The 24,660-nt window shown below is 39.5% G+C and overlaps 1 protein-coding gene and 2 pseudogenes across 2 annotated transcripts in view; 2 read left to right on the forward strand and 1 right to left on the reverse strand.

The window, feature by feature from the left end:
• Window positions 1-20,033, reverse strand: part of USP12 (ubiquitin specific peptidase 12) — a 96,294-nt gene extending 76,261 nt beyond the window's left edge. The window contains exon 1 of one of the 2 annotated variants that reach the window (XM_045844822.1): window positions 19,700-20,033. In XM_045844822.1, the coding sequence (XP_045700778.1) occupies window positions 19,700-19,747 (48 nt within the window). In that variant the 5' untranslated portion in view covers window positions 19,748-20,033. The remainder of the gene's footprint in view (window positions 1-19,699) is intronic. The other variant, XM_045844824.1, reaches the window with a different exon arrangement.
• Window positions 6,726-7,289, forward strand: LOC123822720 (annotated as a pseudogene).
• A 200-nt stretch (window positions 20,034-20,233) lies between the features above and the next one.
• LOC123822676 overlaps window positions 20,234-24,660 on the forward strand; it is a 31,905-nt pseudogene continuing 27,478 nt past the window's right edge.

The raw sequence follows: 24,660 nt of genomic DNA on the forward strand, positions 1-24,660 counted from the left end.
AAGATAACAACAGTTCCAACTTCCCAGAGTTGTTGTGGAAACTAAGTGAGTTAGTATGTGTAGGAGCTCAGAATAATCCCAGGCATATAGTGCCAGCTCATTGTCACAAATACCATTTTTGGCCCATATTATAGACAGAATGAACTCAAGGGCTGAAGGCAATTTGCCCACAACTGTACCTAATAAATGGCAGTGAGGAAGCCTCAACACAGATCTCTGTCAAGTGCAGAGCTCCCACTCTTCACTACACCCCTCTCTATTCCTCCACAAATACTGGGGTCTCCTCAAATAGCTATAAAAGCATAAGATATTCCCCAGTGAGTTTCCTTCTTGAAAAATAACAGGTGTCAAAAAACATAAAACTCTGAGCCACATTTTTCTCCATACAGTGACAGTAGTCCCTATGAATGAACTATTTAACATAATGGTACTGAACTACTATAACCATCAGTGTTGAAACACATCTTGTCCTTTTGGCTAAGGAACTGAATTTATGGGAAAATGAATGAGCTCCAAACAACTAACCTACACAGGTTCCCCATAACTTCAATCTAATTACTATGTTGAAGCAATTCATTTAGAATCTGTTTTTCACTGTGAAATATCATGATGTCAGATAAGTTCACCTACAGTACTTATCACTATAAAGGGCCTGTTGTCCTAAGATCCCTTTTAAATCCAAAACTCTATAAATAATCTATGACACCAAACTTTTGCTGTCAATGGAGAAAATGAGAAACAGGTTACAAAATTGAAAGAGATAGGAGAGAAAAAATCTTATTTGAAAGTACCAGCATTAACAATTCAATTACCCACAGAACAGTTCAAAGGATATTTAATAATCCATATTTTGTTTTAAAAATCATGTTTTGCTATATATTCTAAAGACCAGGATAACATACACAAATATGTTAGTCATTACTAGTAATTAACGCATTATAGTTGACTTCTAGTATTTTTTTACACATTTCTGTCCATTACAAACATGTATTCCTTTTATAATCAGTAAATAAATAAAATTTCTTATTACGTATCCATGTAAGTAAAAAAAATTTTACATAGTTGTAAAAGGCTGGGGCGTGGAAGGTAAAAGGACTAAGCAGTTACAAAGGTCAGGGGAAGCGGTGGAGGGATCAAGCAATTAGTTGTAAACTACATCCAATTCCAGAAAACATCAGCCATTAATAATTAATACAAAATTAAGTGTTAAGTTCCATCACTGTGGAGCTCCAATACTGACTTATAGTGAGGTTAGAGGTTATTTGATCTAGTTAAAAAGATACTTAAACTAACCAATTGCTACTCCCCTTAAAAAAGTACAGTACCTTAAGTCCCTACCTTGTTTCTGAAAGGACTTAAGATGGCAATATTCCTTTAACCCAACTGGTATGGGTTAAGCTGTGTCCCCTTCTGACCCCAAAAAGGTTTATTGAAGTCTTAATTCAGTAACTCAGAATGGGACCTTATTTAGAAATAGGGTCTTCACAGAAGTAATCGAGTTAAAATGTGGACATTAAGACGAACCTAATGCAATGAATTGTATCCTTATAAAAGGGATAATTTAGACACAGAGGAAATACATTATGAAAAGACACAAGGAAAGAGAGCCATCTACAAGCCAAAGCACACCTGAGGCTATCAGAAGCTGGGAGAGGCCTAGAACAGATCTTTCTCTAGAACAGACCTTCTGAGAGAGCATAACCCTGCCAACACATTGAATTTGAGCTTCTGAACTCCAGGACTGCACGACAATAAACTTCCCTTGTTCTGAGCCACCTAGTTTGTAGTACTTGTTCCAGAAGCCTTAAGAAACTAATACACCATCCTAAAATCTCCACGCAGCTGAACAGACTCATATCGACTACCTTTTTAAAGAGCTAGCAGTGAACAATTTTGTTTGTAGAAAAAATATACAGTTGACCCTTGAACAATGTGGGGATTAGAAGTGCTGAATCCCCCTCACACAGATAAAACCCACATGCAACTGTTGACTCCCAAAACTGTGAGTGCCGTCATCCCTTAGTATCCACAGGAAATTGGTTTCAGGACCCGGCTGGATACCAAAATCCATGCATGCTCTCGCCACCTACATGAAGTGGCACAGAACAATGCACAGTTGGCTCTCCACCTCACAGATTCCCAACCACAGACTGAAAATACTGGTTTTAATCCACAACTGGTAGAATTCTCAGATGCAAAAGCTGGGAATAGGGAGAAATGCCTGTGTTTTTATTGAAAAAAACAATTGTGTATAAGTGGAACAGCACAATTCAAACCTGTGTTGTCCAAGGTAGAACTGTACAGTGAAACTAATCTATAGGCACAACAATATACAACTCATGAAAGGAATTCATACTATTTAGTTTGAATTCCTTTTAGTTTGCTTCCAATTTTTGTATGACTGTCTTCTATGAAAATGTTTGTAATATATTCTCAGTTGAGACATAACAAATCTGCATATAATCATTCCAACTTACAAAGTTAATATAGTACACTATAACTAAAATGTCAAAACAAAAATACTTCCAACTGAAAGGTATAGGTATTTAACATAAGTCAGAATTTAATACATGTGATAAGAACAAAAAGACCCACAGACACATGATAATAAAAATGCTGAACATCAGAAACAAACAATAAGCCTTTAAAACAACAAGAGAAAAAGGGTGATTCATTTACAGGAGACCACAAATAAGACGACTGACTTCCTAGCAGAAACAATGGCAGCAAAAAGTGGGGTAAAATATTCAAAGTACTCAGAGAAAAAAACTGTCAACCAAGAATACTAAACCTACCAAAGCTTTCAAGTTAAATGGGAAATAAAGACATCCCAAGACTGAAAGAAAAAAAAAAAACAAGCACCTGACAATTTTTTGCTAGCAGGTACATCTTACAAGAAATACTAAAGGAGGTTGTGCAGGCTGAAATCAAGTGACCTCAGGCAGTAATTCAAGTCCACATGAACACCAACAAAAAGACCTGTAATGATAATTACTTCCCTACAAGGAACGCTATTCATACTTTTTTAAAAGAAATTGTATAACATAAGATATAGGTATATAAAGTATTGATGGACTTACATATAAATGTAGTATGTTTACATGTATGTAATATGTTTAACAATAACAGAAGAGGTGCATGGGAGCAAAGCTGTAATAGGCTAGGAAAGAGATGGTAAATTAGTAACTACAATAATGCATTACTGGGTTTATAACACTAACAGCTGTAATATGTATAAAAATGCCATGAAGTAGGGGAAGCTTGTAGTATTCAAACCTCAAATTCACTTTTATAGTCTTTAATGTAAGTGTACAGTTTAGATAAAATGGATACCAGGTCTGTATGGAAAAAGTCTAGCCATTGTTAATGTAACAAGAACAGTTTGTGCAACATCAATGTAACCTGATGGCCAAAGCGAACAGACTAGAATGTGCCTGCGTGAACAATGATGGCATCACTGTACTAGTCAGTGGGGGAGGTAGATGCCAGTGAGTGAGCATGTGTACCGTGGGGTCATTGCATCCAAAATAACTGAGTAGAGCAATAAATCTGCATCAAATTTTGTGATAAGCTTGAACATTCCTCCACAGAAACTATTCGGATGATTCAGAAGGCCGCAGTTATGGGCAACTGGTGATTGACAGCTTCATCACAACATACCCACTCATGCATCACGTTTCATGCATCTTTTTGGTGAAACAACAAATCACCCAGGTGATTCAGCCCTCCTTCAGCCCAGATTTGGTGCCCCGCAACTTCTGGCTTTTCCCAAAACTAAAATCACCTTTCAAAGGGAAGACATTTCAGACTGTCAATGAGATTCAGGAAAATACGCCAGGGTAGCTGATGGCAACTGGGATAACTGTGTGAGGTCCCAAGGTGCCTACTTTGAAGGGGACTTGAGGCATCATCGTCCTGTAAACAATGTTTCTTGTATCTTCTTCAATAAATGTCTCATATGCATATATACATATAAAGGTATATGACATAGTAATTTCCTAGTCTCAAAATAAGTTCTGTAAAATCTAATAACAATACACTACTCCAAAAATGCAAGTGACAGGAAAGAGTTCATTTCTATAGCAGCAAGAAATTGTGCTACAATCCATTGGTACATCTGCATTACAAATCTTGTTAAAATTAGAGGATTCAAACCACCTTTCCCCTTCTACAGACTAGCAAAACTCATATACCTGCTTTTCTGACTGCCATTTTCTTTGAGTGCCATGATTTTGAGCCTCGTCTCCCCAATAAGACTGTATCTTCCTTAAGAAACTGTTCTTGCGCCCACCAGTTCACCTGGCAAGCAATGGACAGATTACTGGTTCTTCTCTTTTCTCTTCTTTAACTTTCCTACTTTCTTGAGTTTCCTCTTCTCATGAGCAAAAAGTGAAAAATAAAATCCCTAAATGTCCAGGCTTTTTGTTTCAACATATTTCTCTTAAGTTTACTAAGATAGCAAATCTAATTATGATAGTTATTTAATAATTGCAAGTCAAAAATCATTTGATAGTTGGCAATCCTCAGGTTAGAGTTTCTTCTAATAATTATCTTTACGCATGAAAAAAAATTTATCTCACATCCTGTAAGAATCTCCCCATCTTTCCACTTATCCCAAGTACCCTTTCCCATCCTTTCTTCCTGAGGAGGCACAGAGCCTGTTACAATGTCTTCTCTCTAAAATTATTCAAAGATGATATTTGAATGAAACCCAACCATCATTTGAATTCTTATAGGTATAAAAGGTTTTGATCTATTCTTCAAGTCTTTAAATATGGTCTACACATTCTCCGTTAAGCAACAAGGCCATACAGTATAGGTGTTATCCATTTTCATGACCTCTCATGCAACAAAGTCTATATTTACTAACGTATCAAAAGTTGTAAAAGTATTGGCAGCTAATTTTTCCTTAATGCCCTGTTGTATCTTTACATTTCTCCTGCTGAGACAGGTGGCATGCTAATAGTTCTTAAAGTAAAAAAAACCTCACATTTGCTACTCCTACACTTACAACAGGTAATAACCACCTCTTAACATCCACTTAATGCAAAAGGCATAGGTGTGCTAATCCGCTCAAACTTTTTTTCCTATACTCCACCACAGCCCAAAATTCATTATAAGCATATCAGGAACCAATTTTAAACATTTACTAGAACGTTGGCTGTGTTTTTAAAGTTAAAAATGCATACGCACTGTAACAGAGTGGAATGCTGATCTAGAAACATTGGCCTCACTCACATGTCTTGCTCGAGCCTGCTGTGTTCTTGCACACAAACATGCTATCATCAGAGGAGCTCTGTTTGCAGTGTGAGTTTTTACAGAAACAGCACTGCCCCCAGAAGATGCCACTCCAGATGAGGGAAAATGCAAAAAATAATGACTTTATCGAAGATGTGCAGGAGCCTTGTGACCGGACTCAGATTGACTGGAGTCAACAGACTGGAAACAGGTTTCAAGGTCTTCCTCAGACCCCTACTGGCAACCAGATGTCTATGGTCCTCAGTCACCCCCCATTTCTCCTTCCCTTCACAGGAAGAAGCCTGAACTCTGTACTTTAGGAAGATGGATTTGAGGTACCACTAGGCCTCCCATCTTCCCAGGTGCCACTTTCTAGATCAATAAACCTTTCCTTATACCAAACTCTGACTGAGTTTTGGCCTTTCAAAGCATCAGGAGGACAAGCTTTAGATCGGTACCACCACTGTGGTAGCAGAAAACTAACAGCCCTCCCTCCACAAACGTCAGCATCCTAATCCTCAAAATCTGAGAATATGTTAGGAAACTAATACATGTGCAAATTGTTAGTTCATTTTAAACATCACAAAGACATAAATGAACTCTAACAGCCCTAAAATTTGAAACTTCACATAACTATGGTAAGTTCATCTAGTTTTCTGAATCTTACGCTTAAGAATTTGAAGTTGCTTTAAAAACAAGAGTATTAAGTATATGAGTTCAAATGGAAAATAAAACATACTTTGGCCAGCATTAATGTACTATCAGTCAAGTCTTATTAATTACAATTCAAATGCAAGAATTTTCATTAGAATCCCATATATTTATTCATTTGTCACATCACAAAATTATGTTTAGGTATGAAAAAGTTAAACTTTATGCAAAGCTTAGCCTGACAAAATTTATTATCTTCAGAGTACAATTACAAAAATATTCTGTATATTACAACCATATAGCTTTAAATATGTATAGAGAATAGATCTAGATTCTCTCTAAACTTTTTTAGAGTGTTTCTTTAAAATAAGGAATTTATGAAAGCAGTTAGAACTCTATTCTAAACCTCTAATGCAATGCTGGATCTAGACAATGACTGTCGACAGCTGCTAAAAACCACCAGGTGAGGGGCTGCAACGGAACTGCACTGTAAGGACCCTGCTGTGGACAACCCTTCAACCTACCAGGCCACGTTACCACCACCGAACGAGAGAACGAAGTGTCTATCTCGTTCCCCATCTCATTCCCCATCTCTAGTGTCTAGTGCATAATGCTATTTACTGAACAGTCATTGATACTGATTGTGAAAATGGACCTGACTGCCCCATTGGTGTGATGGGATAAACCGTGCCCTCCAACAAAGGTATCTGAAGTCCTAACCCCCAGAACTTCACCGTTATTTTATTTGGAAACGGAGGCTTTGCAAAGGTAATCAAGTTAAAAGGTCAGCCTGAGCCCAAGGGTCCTTAGTTGTCTTTGCCACTTCTACTTCGAGGATGAGTACCATTCTCAGCAATCAGACTGTAGAAATCCAAAACAATGTGGACATCACTCTGAAGGGACGCACAGTTATTAAGAAGGGGCACCCTGTGGAGGGACTTCAATCACATCAGTGTGGACTCAGTCTCCTTGGAACACAAAACAAGAGCCTCTGGGTTGACAAATGGTGGGACAACCAAAAAGCACTGGCCGCCATTCGCACTACCTGCAGTCACATACAGAACACAACCAAGCATGTTACCTTAGGCTTCAGCGACAGGATGAGGTCTGTGCACACTCACTTCCCCATCAGTGCCACTATCAGAATGGCTCTCCTGTTAAAATCAGAAATCTCTTGGGCAAAAAATACATCCACCAGGTTGGGATGAGGTCAGGCATCCCTTTTTCAGTACCTCAAGCCCAGAAAGATGAGTTGATTCTTGAAGGGAACGACAATGAATTTGCATCAAATTCAGCTGCTTTGATTCAGCACGACACAACAGTTAAAAACAAGGATATCAAAAAGTTTTGGATGGTATCTATTTCCTGAAAAAGGAACAGTTCAGCAGGCCGATGAATAAGATTTATGCTGTCCAGCTACAGAAACAGCGGATGCTGACTGATTCTCCAGACTTATTTGTGATATTTCAGATACAATAAAAGCTATGTACTGATTGGGGGACAGAAAGGGTCCCCCAAAAAGGCAAAATGTGGGCATGGACACAGGCAAGCACAGAGAGAAAACAATGCACAGACTGACACAGACACAACAAAGGCAGAAAATGGAGTGATATATCTAAATGCTTAAGACTGCTAACAGATCACCAGGAGCTGGGCTAAAGGCACAGAACAGACTCTCCTCAGAGGCCCTCCAAAGGAACCAACTCTGCCAACTCCTTGATTTTGGGCTTCTGGCCTCCAGAAATATGAGAGACAAAAATTTAAACCTCACAGATTTTGTTACTTTGTTTTGGCAGCCTTAAGAAACTAATACAATTGATGTTAAGAAAATAAAAATGTATAATACAAACAATATTGCATAACCAAACCTTTCTAACATGATAAGAGACCAAAGATAATGGAGAATGAAAATGAGCACAGTCTGACCTAGAATGAAGGAGCATAAAAACAAAGGAAAATGTTCTTTACATATCAAGTGAAAGAGTAAGTTGCAAATAAATCTTGCAATTTTATTTAGGGGTATGGGGAATAACAAACCCACAATACTGTGTTTTCATTATGCACAAGAAATGTCTAACCACACAAACGCACATACACACACTCTTACAAGTAATTCATTCTTGAAAATTTTTTGTAGTAGATTTTTCTTCACATAATTTTGTATTTCTAAAAACTAAATGGTTTATTTTTTTTAACTTTTTAAAAATGTGGAATCAAAAGAAACTGTTTCCAAAAGATAGCCAGATATCATATTATTCTTTAACAATACACACAGTTAAACCTGAGTGGTTTAATTCACTTTTAAATTCCTCAATTTGATAGTTCAAAACAATTCATTAATTACTGAACTACGTACGAAAGCACATCTACCACTGCACTCCTAACAGTGACCATGTCATTACATTTAAGAGACGGTGCCCAAAAATGAGAGAAGGAAAAGAATGCAACGTTTACTCACCACATCATGTCTATAAGACACAATTCTGGAGGTTTTACAAATGTTCCATCACTGAATTTCATCTCTCCACTGGGCCACACCTATTCAGTCCAGCCTTCTCTTTGTTCCAGTACCACATAACACAGAGGGCCTTGTTAACTTCAAAGTCAACCAAATATCTGAATTTTCTTTAATAATCCACTCTACGTTTATCATCTTACCTAACTCCAAACCCTTCTATGCCTTCATTTTTGAGATTTCAATTTGTGAAGTACCTAGCAACAGCACAAAGTAGGCATTCAATAAACGTTGTTAGCTCTCCTTGTCAGTTTCTTAGGGAAGCTGAAAATGACAGAAGTCACATTCAACTGTACACACTCTGCTAAGACAGCCCAAGACGTCCTAACAGAGAAAAGCAAAAACATCACAACAAAGCCAGGCTCTCAGTATTAAAATGGTGTGATAACTACAACTTGGTCATAGGAGTGAAAAAAGACAGAGGGGAATTAAAGCAACTAATGTCTGGGATGAAAAAGTGCAACAAGCAGAAAGAAGCTTTAAGGATGCAAGGAAGTAAAAACTACCCAAAGGTCAGGACCAAAGAAAGCCAGGAAGGAGCAGTGACCTGAGCAAAGGCAACCACAGTGTCTTTAGAGAGCAGAAGTAGTAAAACTACAAACTGACAAGAAACGGTGACAGGTAGCACTTGTATTATTTTAATGTCTTTAAATCAGAAAATGATGCAAACACCCACATACGGTTATCAGTATGGTTATCAAGGTAGGCTTGATTTTTATAAGAAACAATCAGACATTGAAAGTTGCTTCCTTTCAGTTTTGCATTTGCAAAGATGTTTGTCAAAGTCACAGCAACTGCTTCAATCAGGTAGAGGAACACAGCACATCTTCATTAAGTTGGGCTCCCAGTGAGGCAGGTGTAAACCTCCTCAATTAAAAAAAAAATGCAGTTCAGACAAATGAAACTATTTATTACTTGCCAATGAAACCGCTAAAAAATAAAAAAAGTGAACTCTTTTTAAGAAACACATGCAAATAATGACAACAAAAATAATAAATTTGCCTAGCAGGATCAAAGCACAGTATAATTTTGGTTTTGTTTTTGATCAATTATATCTACTTTTGAGGCTTTAACAAATTTCAAAATTTTCCCAATTTTTGTTCAACTTGAAATAAATAACTCTGAGTACCATCAGTCTGAGGAAATCATTAATGTTATACCCTTAGGTCCATCAAATAATAAACAGTGAAAACACTATTTCTATTCCTCACCTGTTCCTGGATAAACCAAAGCTCCTTCATTTAATTAAGACTATGAGAGTGACATCTTCTAAACATTGTATCCTGTTTTACAGAAAGAAGAACACCCTTCCTATACTACATCAAGATACATCTTCTTCAGCAAACTTCAGTGTACCAATTGCTACGCCCAACATACCACCTTAACTGTCTGGCATGTATCTTCATAAAGCAAATTAAACCCCATGGAATCTTTCTAACATCAGGGGAAAAAACAAAGTGAAACAAAATTCTAGGAGGAAAAAAAAGATAACAATTTCTTCAAAGATATAATGGCTAGATTTTTTTTAGACTGAGACATGCACATACAAAGCAGAACAAATGTTTTTGTCTACAGGATCTCACATTATAAACACATTTTGCATTCCAAAGAACAAAAATCTTTTTATTTTTTCCTTGCCCCTAGAACTGACTACACTGCTTACTTCATACCCAGATAATTCTCATTTGAAAGAATTACAAACGTTCTCCAGGTAGACCAATACCACAGAAATTAACACCATTTACTCACTATAATTTTAGACCTTTAAAAAAAGTTACTAAAAGGGAATTATAGGAAGTTTGCTGACATCAGTGCTCCCTCACAGCACAATTTAACCAAGAATTTTATGTCGATAAGAGAACCAAACCCACAGATATCTTATTAGAAAAAAAAAGTTCCATGAGCCATAAATTCCCAACACATTAGATTTTTTTTTTTTAAGAGTAACCTAAAACTTTGTTTCATTGATTAGCTGGGCATCCTAAGACCAGGATCACTAAAATACTCATTTGTAAACCTTGAAATGTCCACACTTTGTCACAGGTAACTTGTGAGTCCTGTCGTAACGCCCAATTGTACCTTTTATCCTTTCCTAATGAGTCCTGCCAAATAATAATTGGTAAGAATGGCTTTAATTTATATATACAGTCCACATGCCTTTCACGTGTATCCTTTCATTTCATCTAATGGAGAAATTATTACTTCATTTCACATTAGAAATCAGGTACCTGGTTTATCCAAAAACAAATATCCCTGGCTGGTGTAGCTCAGTGGATTGAGCGCTGACCTGTGAACCAAAGGGTCACCGGTGCAATTCCCAGTTGGGGCACATGCCTGGGTTGCAGGCCAAGTTCCCCAGTGTGGGGTGTGAGGTGTGCGAGTCAACCAAACATTGATGTTTCTCTCCCTCTCTTTCTCCCTCCCTTCCCCTATGTCTAAAAATAAATAAATAAAATATTAAAAAAACAAACCCAAATAATTATAAGTGAAGTGGAACTCAAAGCCATACAGAAAGCTTAAAAGTTAGAAACCAAAAAAAAAAAAAAAAGTCCAAATTCTTGTTTAAAATGGAAGGAAAACCATTTCGTCTAAAAATAAAAGCTATAATATATTGGCTTGTAGATGTCATCATGAATTTGGGAGTAAAGAAATCTGTACCTTGTCCCTGGTGGATGTGAGGGATGGCCTGAAGCTTTTTTTCCCCCAAATCTGTGAAAGTGGGGCTAATATTACCTGAGCTCTTCCAGTTCTCAATGGATCAAAGAGGTGACAGACATGAGAAAAAGAGTATGACACTAACGAAAAAGGACTAAATGACTTTGAAGTATCTCAAATAGCAACCTAGATAGTATTTTCAGTTTTCTTAGGTGTGATACTAGTATTGTGTTATTGTTATATAGCGTGCCCTTTCATTTTAGGCAGGTTACTTGTTAAGCAATATTTTGTTTTTTTATACAATCTGATAGTTTCACTAATACAATATGGATAAATTTGATCCATTCAGATTGATTGTAATTAATGAAATACAGCTTATTTATTCCACTTTATTTTGGTTTTCTATTTTATCCTTTCCTTTTTCATCTTGCTTTTCCAATTTTCCTGCCCTCAAAGTCTGAACGATTAAGTTTCTGCTAGTTTGGAAGCAAAAATATTCATTTCCTGTGCAGGTATAAATTTACCCTTAATTTTTAACATGTATATATAACTTCAAACTTTCTGATATTAGGGTTTTGGGAAGACAAGGCCTTTAACAGGTTCTAACTACCCAATGAATACCCCTTCTACCCTACCCCATCTTGTTATTGTCATCACTTTATCTTTTTTTCAAAAACACAAGCAACTTTTTAACCATCCATGTAATGAAATTTACCAACATATTTTTAGCAATTCCATTATTTCTTTATCCCCACAGCCTTCCTCTGAACTTACATTTCCTATAGCTAAATACCCATTTTATTGATATGTTAATCAGAGTCAATGGTTTGTAAACTTTCCTGGGACTTCCACATCTGGCCCCATCCTCTTCTGCAGCCTATTTCTCCCAAGACATCTTCCATGATAAACCAGCCATAGAACCTAAAATAACACATGATCCCACAATTTAACATCTTTGCTCATATTTGGAATTCAATCCCTTCCTGTCTATACGATAGATGACTTCATTTCACAAGTTTAAATCTCTTCCATGTAGTTTTTTTTTTCCTGGAAACCCTTTTCATTCTCCCAAAGAAATAGCCACTTTCTCTTTCACCTACACTTACTACTTACACCAGCAGGAAGAAAGCCATCTCATCACACTCATTTGTTTCATGTCTATCCTCCTTCTCAACCTTTTTCTCAGCATGTAGAGCTCACAAGAATATACAGGTAAGACTCTTCACACCTGGATGTGACTAGTCAGGGGTCTCTGGTCAACCCAGACACATCCTGGCTGCCTGGGGGCCAAGAGGATTGGATTACATTCTCAGCACAACTATATCCTATACGGGTCCTGCAAAACAGGGAGCTCTGTAACACCAGAGCTTATCATAGTCATCTCTATATTCTCACAACCCACATACACCGTATCGGGCTCCATTAATACTTCCAGAAAGTACTTACTGAAGAAAAGACACTCTTCACAAAAAAAAAGTCACTTAGCTTAAAAAAAATTCATACCTGTCATCTCATGAAAAAAAGTTCTTCGCTATCATGCACAAGGCTCATTAGGGCACAAAAATAAAACCCAAGGCAACAATACTCAGACACCACTAAAAATACTATGACTGAGGCCGCTATTCGCAAGTAGGAAATGTCCAGGTCCAGGAAATGGTTCAATAAGAATATTTGTCAGTTATCACTGAAATAAACATCACTTCTTACTTTAAGCTGCAAATTCACTTCTATCAGCTTGCAGCTTTAGACATGTGGATTACTACAGAGATCCAAAGCAAGCTTACACATCGCCCTGTAGACACCACACAGTTTTTAGAAAAAGCTAATGGTCTTTCTTATAGTGAAGCAACAGGAAAACACAGCCAGTGACCACACAGAAGTATGAGGAGCTACAGAGCCTCACTCCATCATGTTCTCTATTAAATATTTTGTACTTTATACTATCACAAAATTCTTGACTGGGTACTTCTGTGAAAATAGTCAAAGATTTAATAGTTTTCTTCCAAAATAAATTATGCATATAAACTCTCTGATCTCCTTATAATACAAATTTTCTGCACAAGATTTTAAATGATCAAGTCTTATACACAGGTATTTTCAGCAATACTGGGTCTGACTGAGTTTTCAATTCAGCAGGCCAAAACTCTTCATAATATCAGCATTTACCCTTTTCTTCCAATACCTTAAAGTACATTGCAGATACTTAAAGAATCCTCTTCCAGCCTATGAGATGGGGCGAGAACAGGTTTTAGACAAAATGTCTAAAAAAAGGTGGGTAACATCACTGTAGGCCATCAAGAGTAAAGGACAGAGGCAAAAGGAAATTAAGTGCAATAGTATGGCCCCCGTAAACAATAGGAAATTCTGAAAGGAAATACGGCCTGAAGCTGACTTTTAACACACATATACCTCATTCTAACACAGTAAGTCACTGTGCTTTACTAAAACAAATACAGTAAGATTTTATTTTAAAAGCAGCATTCCTAACTTAATCTAAACTTGTAAAACATGTTTAAGAATATCACAAATCAGACCACTTTTACTCCCAGACACAAGGAATAAAATGTCTTCCTACAAACTATTCAAAACAGAGAAAACACAATCTATATTCATAATTTATATTGTACTCTAATTCATTTAAATTCAAAGTATATTTGTGTTTTCTCAGAGGTATATACTACTAATAAACTAGTTTCTTATAATGAAAATGAACTGAAATAACTGCATTTCATAATACACAAATTCCAATTTTGGCTACTAGTATTTATTGAGCTAACAATAATTAGTGCCAATAAGTCCTTTTTACCACAGTGAGGGAAGCGAATCACTTTCGAACAATAATAATATTAATAACCACCACCACCACCAACCACTGCTACAGAGTGATTACCAGGGACTACTCCGCAACCCTCTGCACCAGATACTATTTAATCCCCATTTTATAAACAAGAAACCATGACCCAGAGAAGTAACTTGTCCAAGATCACACACACAGCTAGGGAGATGTGGAATGTAAAAAGGGCACCAATTCAAATATTTTTTTAATGTTATCAGAAAAGAAAGTGTCAAAAATGAGTAAACAGCTCTGTGACTTTAGCCTGTTAATAAATAAAATGATCATATTGCTAACCTCCACTGAATGCTTTTAAAGGAGGAATAATATATTTACTTCCAACTGTAACTTTCCATAAATTCAGGAACACTAAAAAGAAAACTGGGAAGTAGGCATAATTCACACTTTACTATGCCTAACTCCATGCTCCTCATGGTACCTAAAACATGATCAGAGCTCCCAAAATCATGATGGTATCAACAACCATCAGTAAACTCTCAGCAAACTCGCAAAGCATCATAGAATATTGTTTTAGATCCAAAAGGAAACAAACATACAAAGAATATTGACTCAAGTATCTTGTCCAACCCTTTCATTTTACAAATTTAAAAAATCAGCTCAAAGTTTTATGAGACTTTCCCATACAGATCTAAAAGTCAAAACCTGGACTAGAATTTATCTTCTGGTCCAACTGCTCTTTTTAACAAACCAAGGTGTAGGATACATGAAATACTACATAATGTTTTTGAAACTGAGCTACTAAAAGAGAAATAAAAACCAAATTAAATTATTTAAATCTGAAAAATGAAGATCTCTGGAGAGGAATTAATGCTAAGTAAACAAATGCTTCAATAATCTCCTGAGACAGTAAAAGTGTCAGGAGAGCTAGAATAAATATGACTGTAAGGAAGAAAGAGCTTTTAAGTGACTAAAAGGAGGTGGGCTCAATCTCTGGGGACTTGGTCAAAAGCCTAGAATTAAACAAAACAACAACACATGTTATGATAAAGTCTGACTGAAACTGGCCCCACGGTTCAAGGTAGAGTATATGATTAACTTACTTTAAAATCTATTATAAAAAGATTAGCCAGGGTGGAAGGAGAAAATACCAGCAGGTAAGCAAAACCATATAATATAAAATAATACCAGAGTATTTTTACACATTGCACACAGCTAAACATGGTATTTAAACCTGAACTTTTTAAGCATATTAAAAGTTTCAAATCCCAATGGTCTTACCTTTATTTGCAATAACGAATACGTTTAGATTAGAATAATCCCACCATCTCATAAAATTCCATTTTTACTGCCTATATAACTCTATCCTCTAGTAATCATAAATTAACTTGTCAAGGACGCAGCAGCCTATCACTGTACCTTACTGGGCCAACAATCCTGCTGTAACATCATTTTACAACATTCAACTCTCCATGCTAATTCTGAACTTGTACAAATTTTAAAACTAACAAGACAATCATTTCTGGGGCAAGCTAAACAGCAAAATTTTATCTAGGGTATAAGCACAATGAAGTTCCTTCTGAAAAGACAAAATATGCTCTGAAAAATAAAATATTTTCTTCTTGCTTCCTTAAGAACTTCCAAACTCTTTAATAGATTTCCCAAATTTTCTACAAGAATGTATTATTTTTAATGTCCAAAATGTATTTAACCAAATTCAAAAGATCGCAAGCTTAAATAAAACTTTAATAATACTTACACTAAATGTCCTCACCAAGCCTCCTCTAATACATGCTCAAACATTCCTTATCAGTATTTAACCAACATTTACATATGATAGAAGACTCCTTATTTTTGAGTCTTAACATTTACAGTAAAAACAGCAAAAATTGGTGAAACAAATGACAACTCTGTTCCTATCACTGAAGCACTATTTTACTAATAAAAATTAAATATTTTACTAACAAAAATTCATCTACCCTATTTCTCGAGACAGCACAAGGAATTTTACTATCTAACATAATACTGACTACTGAAAAGTAAGCTATCAAACCATCCCCCTAAATAAAAGGTTTTTCCTCCGTTTACTTTCTTTCTGGAGCACTTTAACCCCACACACACCGTGTTCTTACTGAGAATGGAAAGAGGACAATAGCCAGCTTCACCTGTGGCTTTCCTCCCATAAGCAGTTCAAAGTTTACCACAGGCAGGGTGCTGTGCTCAATACAGGCGTGTTCGAGGTAAACCTGTCAGACCCACTTGGCAGCTAACTTGTGGCGTTGGCCTCGCTGACACTGAGTTCTAACAGATCTATGTCACCCCTACGACGGAAGGTGGGCAAGCTGCTAGGCCAGTGCCACCCCATGACCCACCTACCATCCCAGGCAAACAGCTTCTCCCTTATCCAGTCCTCTCCCCAACAATCCCTTCCCAACCAGGACTCCTACAACCCGCACAGGAAGAAACCACAAATAATCACAGAGGGGGCTGGCGGACACTTGCGAAGCCCAGACAACAGCAGTGCCTGCCTCCACGCAACAGCCAAGACCCACGCTATCTCTCTCCAGTCCGAGGACCCCCAAGATGGCTTTATAACTTACACCTCAATTTCAAAACACAGGCTTCTCTTCATGTTTCTGGCCACTTTTTCCACTATTTCATCATTATGAAGTGTAATATTAAGCACCAGGCAGCTACTCTGTGCCAGGCCCTGAACTCTGAAGCTACTTCAGAGGCAAAAACAAACACTGTATGATATTGAAAATGTCATGTAAAAATAAGAAGTGGCACTTCTAGAGATACCTTTGCAAATTTTTTCTGTGAAATTTAAACATAATCTCTCATTTGGGTCAGGCTAACTTAAACACACTACTAATTTTCACATGTAAGCAAAACAATAGTGATCTACAATATGATATAACGGAAAGATATGCTTTTAACACAGTTATTTACCCCAATTAAGGTACTGTCGATCTGCCCAGGTACCTTATGTTGACAAATGAAAAAATACATAAATTTCATTATTTATAAAATAAAATCCAACTCATAAATGTTTCCACAGCTGCTAATTCTGAGAACCATCATGCTCTTTAGATCCAGCCCCTCTTCTCCCCAGGACACCACACACACCTCCAATCTCACCCACATTTAACCAAACTGTTTTACTGTAACGTAGAGACGTTAGTGCTCCACCAAAATGCAGAAATAAATGACAGTCCCTCACCTCGTACCTTCGCCATCTAAAAAGCAGATGAGGAGAAAAGGCAGTACACAGTACACATGGGAAGTGCTACTGAGATTACAAAAATGCAGTGAAATTATGAGGTGGACAGACGATGGGGATGGACAGGGATAGGATTATTCAAGTAAGGCTACATGCTTGACAGACAGGCATGAACTTGCTAGACAAGGTGGGAGGAGGAGCGTCCAAAGCCTAGAAACATAGCATCTACAAAGGCACAGAGGAAAATATCTTTGCTTTTCTTGATTGTTAATTTTGTAATTCTCAGAAGGTAGGTTTTCTTTAAAGGATAAAATTTCAGGTTACTTTGAGATATTCAGCATTACGTTGGAAGCACATCAGAATTTATTCAAATATAAATATAGACACAATTTTAACACTATTTTTACAACACTCTTATTTGACCAACCACTGGTATTTCTGTATTTGCCAACAATGTACTCACACACATCCCACATGCAATTAATGCCCCAGAGTGGAAGACCTAGGCAAGAGCTTTGGGGTCTAACGTTCTTGAGATCAGAATCCCTCTTACTCATGTTTGACTTGGCAAATCTCTGTGCCTCATGTTCCTAATCCGATTATAGCATATTTTACATTACCATGTTCATTTGAATAGTTTGTCTCCTTCAACTACAATGTAAACACCATGACAGCAGGGATTGTCTTGATCACTGCTGTATCCTCAGCACTCAGCACAGTATCTATAAAGGCATGATAGCCTTTAATAGGTGCCGAATGTATACCTGATATACCTGAGTGAATGACTAGTTAGTAGAGTAGTAACACATCACTTCTGAAGCACTACACTTTGACAATGAACTCTGACCCAACAATCTGTGTAGCTCAGCAATCTCTTAAGATTATCTATCAATTTCAAAGACTTATTAGATTCCTTTTGAAATAGAGTAACTAGAATATCAAAAAATAATCCAAATGGTCCTCAGAAATCATTTTAGTATAGTTTCTTTAATATCAGCGCTTCCTAAAATGTAAATTGTGAGAGGGAAAAACATCTATTTGGGGAAATAAATTCTCCAGTGATTCATTATTCAGTATGATTTCTTTAATCCTGTAGATCAGCGATTTTCAATTGGTGTGCCATGGCACACCACTGTGCCACAAGAATATTTAAAGGAACATCTAACTATTTAGTCAGGGGCAGTGACCTCTTTTCCCTTAGACTGTCAAATTTACAAAATGAAAGCAGCCAACACAACAATAGCCTTCTGGTGTGAATGAATCAAAATTATACCTATTTTTGGTCATGTCGGCAAAAAACACATATTTTGGTGTGCCATGGAATTTTAGTAATTAGTTTATGTGTGCCATGAAATGAAAAAGGTTAAAAATCGCTGCTGTAGATTTTAATCCCACTTGATTTCAGCCATTTTTTAGTACTGTTCATCAACATGCAGTTACATCTTGAGGATCTAATTTACCATTCCTTTAAAAAAGTATATAAAATGTACCACCCTTAAATCGCAGATTGCTTAAAGAAAGGCTAGTAAGACAAAACAGAAGAAAAGATTGTCAAAGTCTTTAAAAACATAAATCACTAGGCCCATTGTGCAAAGCATAACTTTTTTCTATGATGGCCCATAATTATTATCCTCATATGTAAGCTCATAATGAGCTAATGAAAAGAATCTACCACATCGTGTGGAAAACCGTGGTCCTCCTGGCTAAGCACAAATCACCAAGACTTACACGCACCCACATTTTGCTCCATTCGGTACTTTTCAACAGGTATTAGCACTCTGCCCTTAAAGTCTATTTAGAAACGCCAGTAAAACACAGACCATAACCCTTGCAGTCAGTTGCTGCACAGAAATATTTCAAGCCACACACAGATGTGCCTAGTATACTCAAGTAAACAAGTGACAGGGAAGCTTAAGCTGTTTGCAACATTAACGTGGATTCCCAAAGACTAGACTGCCACCTGGACACGTGGTTGGAAAAGAAAAGCTCGTTTTTCTCAGAAAGAGTAGAAATGAGAAAAATTTCCACCTCACTTATTTAAAGTTTCCACCTTCACACACACCCCTTTCCCCGAAGCAGCGGGTGGGGAACTCGGCCTCGCCAAAGGGGCAGAGAGGGATCCTGCACTAGACTTCCGTTCTCTCCGGAGCAGGAATGATACCGTGCCTTCCAGCCGTCGGACCCCCACCGCCGCCCAGAGCCACCTCCCGGCTCCACGCACCGCCCGACGGAAACGCTGCGCACCGCCCCGTGTCCTTCCATCTCCTAGTCGGGCCGGAGCTACGCTCCAGCCCGCGCACCCACAACCTGGACGCGCCCGCAGCTCAGCCCCGCACCGCAATAAGACTTCAGCAGTAGATCCCGGGGCGCCGAACACCGGGGCCCACCCGCAGCCAAAACCCGCACGGTAGCCCTCTCTTTGGTCACCCTCGCGCCCTCACGGATCGCCAGCCGCCTCCCCGTCCCCGGGGGCCGCTAATCGCCGCGCTCTCAGCCCGCAGCCGTCCAACCGCCCCCGCCCAGGCCCCACAGACTGCCAGAGTGAGGGGCAGGGACCGCTACGGGTCAGCCGGCCTCCTGCCCCAGGGGTTCCGGGCCGCCCCGGCCGTCCTCCTGCCGCACCTACCATGGTACAGATGGAGGCGAATTTGGAGACTGTCATTAGGATTTCCATCCGCCCAGCGCCATCTTCCACCCAATCACAGCGGCAGCGGCGGCGGGCAGAGTAGAAAGGGAGCCGGGCGCCCGCTCACACCGCAGCCCGCGGGCGGAACCCGAGTCGCCAAGGACCCACGCACCGAGGCGGTTCTGCCGCCGCTGCCGTCGTCGCCGCTGGCGCTCCGACACTCCCTACCTTGGGTCCCAGCCCCCGCCCGCTGGCCACCCGCCCGCCTGCCTCCGGCTCCTCCCCGGCGCAGGGCGCAGCCGCTGCCTCCCGGCCCGCGCCGGCCCGCGCAGCGGTCCTCCACACACCCCGCCCAGCGCGCTGGGGAGCGGGCTCCGCCGCGGCCCTAAAGCCCGGCCTGCCCGGCAGCTTCACGGCCCAGCGGCGCTCCCCGCCCACTGCCGCGCGCCCGTACCGCCCCGCGCGCAGCCACGCCCCCCCCCCACTTGCGCACGCCTCTCCCTCTTGGTGCGTGCCTGCCCCGGAACTCCGGAGCTGGCCTTGCCAGATGCTCTGCCAGGCACCGCCTCCTGCCGGCGTCCCTCACGGTCCTAGAGGGTGCGCTTCAGTCCGATCTTGAGCTTCGAGGGGCTCCTGGGGAGGTGCGGTTCGCTGAGATGGCTACAGGGGCGACACAGCAAATCCCGGAAGGGACTGACCGGCAATCCCCGAGAGCGCAAGGACAGCTATTTCTCACTGCTGAAACAGGAAATGGGGAGGTGATCTGGATGATTCTGAGTGGGATGGTAGGAAACTTGCCTCTGTACAGTTAAAATAACCCAGGTAATCCAACGTCCCAAGCACTTAAAATATAAAATGATTTGTTTCTTTTTACATATATTGGGTAAGTCCCCTGCGTCAAAACTCCCTAACTTAACGAAAGGCTAATTGCATAAAAGTGAAAAAGACGAAGTAGAAACTATGTTTAGCTCTTCGAATTAAGAAGAAGGTTAATATTGGTGACGGGGTCGGGGGGTAGGGGGGTTAAACTTCCTTCGTCACTGCCTGTTGGCCATAAATTTAGAATATGTGTATAAATATAGTTTCTAAATATATTCCTTCTGAAAGTTGAGTTGCAAAATAGGGAAGACAGCAACCCAGCAATGGTGATGATGTTACCAAGACAAGAAGTCTCTCAAGTGAGAAAAATGTCCCGTGAGAAATATTTAAGCCGTGTTAGCTAATAATACAGTTCCTCTTTTCTGCTTTTGTACAATTCATTGTACCCTGTTCATGTCAAGCAGCTCAGCTTTATTTTGCCCTATTTGAGAAAGTGGGCCAAGTGAGTATAATAACTTCATAAATCATTGTATTGGAAAGCTTGTGATATTTTTTCTATTGGTGAAATGTAGTGATGGGGTGATTTTCCGGGTTCCCCCATTTCAGTGGGGCTGAGGAAATCAATTCAGACAAGCCTTTAAAATCAGATATGCCTTACCTTACAAGTTCAAAATATTCAAAGCATTCAAAGAAAACTTTAGGTGGAAAGTAGATTTCTCCTACATGAATTCTGTTTCGTGAATTATAAGCGTTCTTGGAGAAACAAAATTGCAAATAGAATATAGCTGAGCCTCATTGTAGCTGGTTTGGTTCTTCAGGCACCTGCCTGCATGTAAGTTCGGGCCCAGCTTCTCTGCCTGATACCCAAGCCAGTGACCATGATCTTCCTTGTCATTACACATTCAGGTATGTGGGTGCTTCCTCCTGTTTCCCTTCCTAGACTTGGAAGTGTCACCTGCCTGAATTTTACTTGCTGTATTTCATATCTCTTAGACTTCCAGGGCCTGCCTGGGCCTCCTACCACTGTCACCATGCTCCTGGGTCTTGTCTTGCCTATTTGGATGAATGTCTATTGTCATCCCATCCTCCCCACTTGCTATTCTGTTCCAGCACACAGGTCTGATGTGCCAGAATTTAAGCTCTGCCTCCATCTACGCTGAAGGCCAACAGTTCTATACATAAGTTTATGTAAAAACAAGGCCTTTTAAAAGTGAATTTCTGATAGAATTATCTGGAGTTGTGCATAGTGCAACAGCCATCTAAATTAGCAGGTGATATCATAGAACCTAATTGTACAACCTGACAATGCCTTGTCTCTTCAGCCTAAGGTTAATCAGCGAGGCACAATAAAAAGATTCTTCTGTGTGCTGGGTGCTACTCTGGGTTTTTCTTGTAAATCATGTATCATGCAGTTGAAGATAAGATTTGGCTATAAGGCCACACATCTGCTCTTAGAACACAGTTTTGACCTGTGGCTGAATTTTACAAAAAGCTTGATTGTGCCTAGAGAAAGATGAGTTTGTGCTCCTATGAATTCTACTGGGCCTTCACGAGAGTGTAAGCTACAAAATATACCCAGATAACCTCAGGAACCAAGCAAGTAAGCAAACTAAAGCCAGCCTTAATTCGTTGGTCAGCACATTTTAAAAAATTGTTTAATTTGAATACTTTTAGACAATCATATACTGTCCAGTTCCTTGCAAGCCATCCATGCTTTCTGTTACTTATCCTGTCTCCCTTGAACCACATGTCCCTTTATATATTTCTTTTATAATATATTTTATTGATTATGCTATTACAGTTGTCCCATTTTCTGTCCTTTATTCCCCTCCGCCCTGTATCCCCCTTCCCACCATTATTCCCCCCCCCTTAGTTCATGTCCATGGGTCGTACACATAAGTTCTTTGGTTTCTCTATTTCCCATACTATTCTTAACCTCCTCCTACCTATTTTGTACCAACCATTTATGCTTCTTATTCCCTGTACCTGTTCCCTCATTGTCCCCTTTCCACCACTGATAACCCTCTAGGTGATCTCCATTTCTATGATGCTGTTCCTATTCTACTTGTTTAATTTTTTTGTGTGTTTTGTTTTTTTTAGATTCAGTTGTTGACAGTTGTGAGTTTCTTGTCATTTTACTGTTCATAGTTTTGATCTTCTTTTTTTTCTTAGATAAGTTCCTTTAACATTTCATAAAATAAGGGCTTGGTGATGATGAACCCCTTTAACTTGACCTTATCTGGCAAGCACTTTATCTGTCATTCCATTCTAAGTAATAGCTTTGCTGCATAGAGTAACCTTGGATGTAGGTCCTTGCCTTTCATGACTTCAGATACTTCTTTCCAGCTCCTTCTTGCCTACAAGGTTTCTTTGGAGAAGTCAGCTGATAGCCTTATGGGAACTCCTTGGGAGGTAACTGTTTCCTTTTCTCTTCCTGCTTTTAAGATTCTCTCTTTATCTTTAATCTTGGGTAATGAAATTATGATGTTCCTTGGTGTGTGCTTCCTTGGGTCCAACTTCTTTGGGACTCTGAGCTTCCTGGACTTTCTGGAAGTCTATTTCTTTTGCCAGATTAGGGAAGTTCTCCTTCATTATTTTTCCAAATAAGTTTTCAATTTCTTGCTCTTCCTCTTCTCCTTCTGGCACCCCTATGATTTGGATGTTGGAATGTTTAAAGTTGTCCTGGAGGTTCCTAAGCTGCTCCTCATTTTATTTTTTTAATTCTTGTTTCTTCATTCTGTTCTGGTTGAACGTTTATTTCTTCCTTCTGTTCCAAATTGTTGATATGAGTCCCAGTTTTCTTCCCATCACTGTTGGTTCCCTGCACATTTTCCTGTATTTCACTTTTCATTGCCTTTGCTTCTTCCTCTAATTTGTGACCATACTCAACCATTTCTGTGAGCATCCTGATTACCAGTGTTTTGAACTGTGCATCTGATAGGTTGGCTATCTCTTTGTCACTTAGTTGTATTTTTTCTGGAACTCTGATCTGTTCTTTCTTTTGGGCCATATTTCTTTGTTCTGGCACATCTTTTACATAGTAATGGGTGAAGCCTTAGGTATTCACCAGGGCAGGGTAACACAGGACACTGTTTTTAGAGCTGTATGTGGGGCAAGAGTCCAACAGGGAATAGTGCTACTTACTCGGCTCTCGGCTGGCTTTCAGTTACTTCCCCTGCTACCCACAAGCAAATTGGGTGCTTCTGGTGCTGATTCCCTGAGTGCATGTGTTTGTATACCTTCTAGGACCCTGTGGGTTTTGGGGGACCATTTTGTGTGGTATCAGATACTGCAGGCCCACAAAAGCAAGGCCTTGAAAGAAGCCTGTAAGTCTTGACTGGAACACCAGGAATGCAAGAGGCAGGCATGAGCCGAGTGTCCCCTTGGGAAATCAGGCCTGAAGAATGTATTGTACCCTTTGAAGCTTCCTTTGCTTTGTATAGCCCTATTGGTATAAACCAGATGTTTAAGTTCAAAGCATAAGGAGTGAACTCCTTATCACATGAAACACACTTTAACAACCATTTGGCGTCAGCATATCTGACAGACCCTGACCTGAGGCAGATCTCTGTGTTTCTTCAATTGTTATCTGTAGATAATATCTGTTTTCTGTAACTATAGCCTTTGGACTTGAATTGATGAGCTATGCATGCATGCTGTATATCTCTATACCAGAGGTGTCAAACTCATTTTCACCAGGGACCACATCAGCCTTGCAGTTGCCTTCAATGGAAGGAATGTAATTTTAAGACTGTATAAATGTAACTACTCCTTAACTGTCAAGCAAGAGCTCGGTGCTGCCACCAGTTGAAACAATGTGCCAGGCCAGATAAAACAAGGTGGAGGGCTGGATTGGGCCCATGGGCCTTGTGTTTGCCACCTGTGCCTTGCACATACCGACCCCAATAAAAGCTGTTTCAGAGAAGGGTTCAGGGCATTCTCCACTAGAGGGAATCACCACCCCCTTTCCCACCAGACAGATTGTGTCCAGGACAACTCATTTCATCTGTGACTGGGAGGACTCCGAGGGACAGGGTTCCCCTCGGTGGGTCTCTCCAACTAACTCTTCTGTGAGGCTGAGAGTTTCTCCTGCCACTGCAACCCCCAAAGATATCTACAGCCAGAGGTTTTGAGGCTTTCTT

This window comes from Phyllostomus hastatus, unplaced genomic scaffold, assembly GCF_019186645.2.
Source record: "Phyllostomus hastatus isolate PE091 unplaced genomic scaffold, TTU_PhHast_1.1 phas_contig_41, whole genome shotgun sequence".
Taxonomy (NCBI): domain Eukaryota; kingdom Metazoa; phylum Chordata; class Mammalia; order Chiroptera; family Phyllostomidae; genus Phyllostomus; species Phyllostomus hastatus.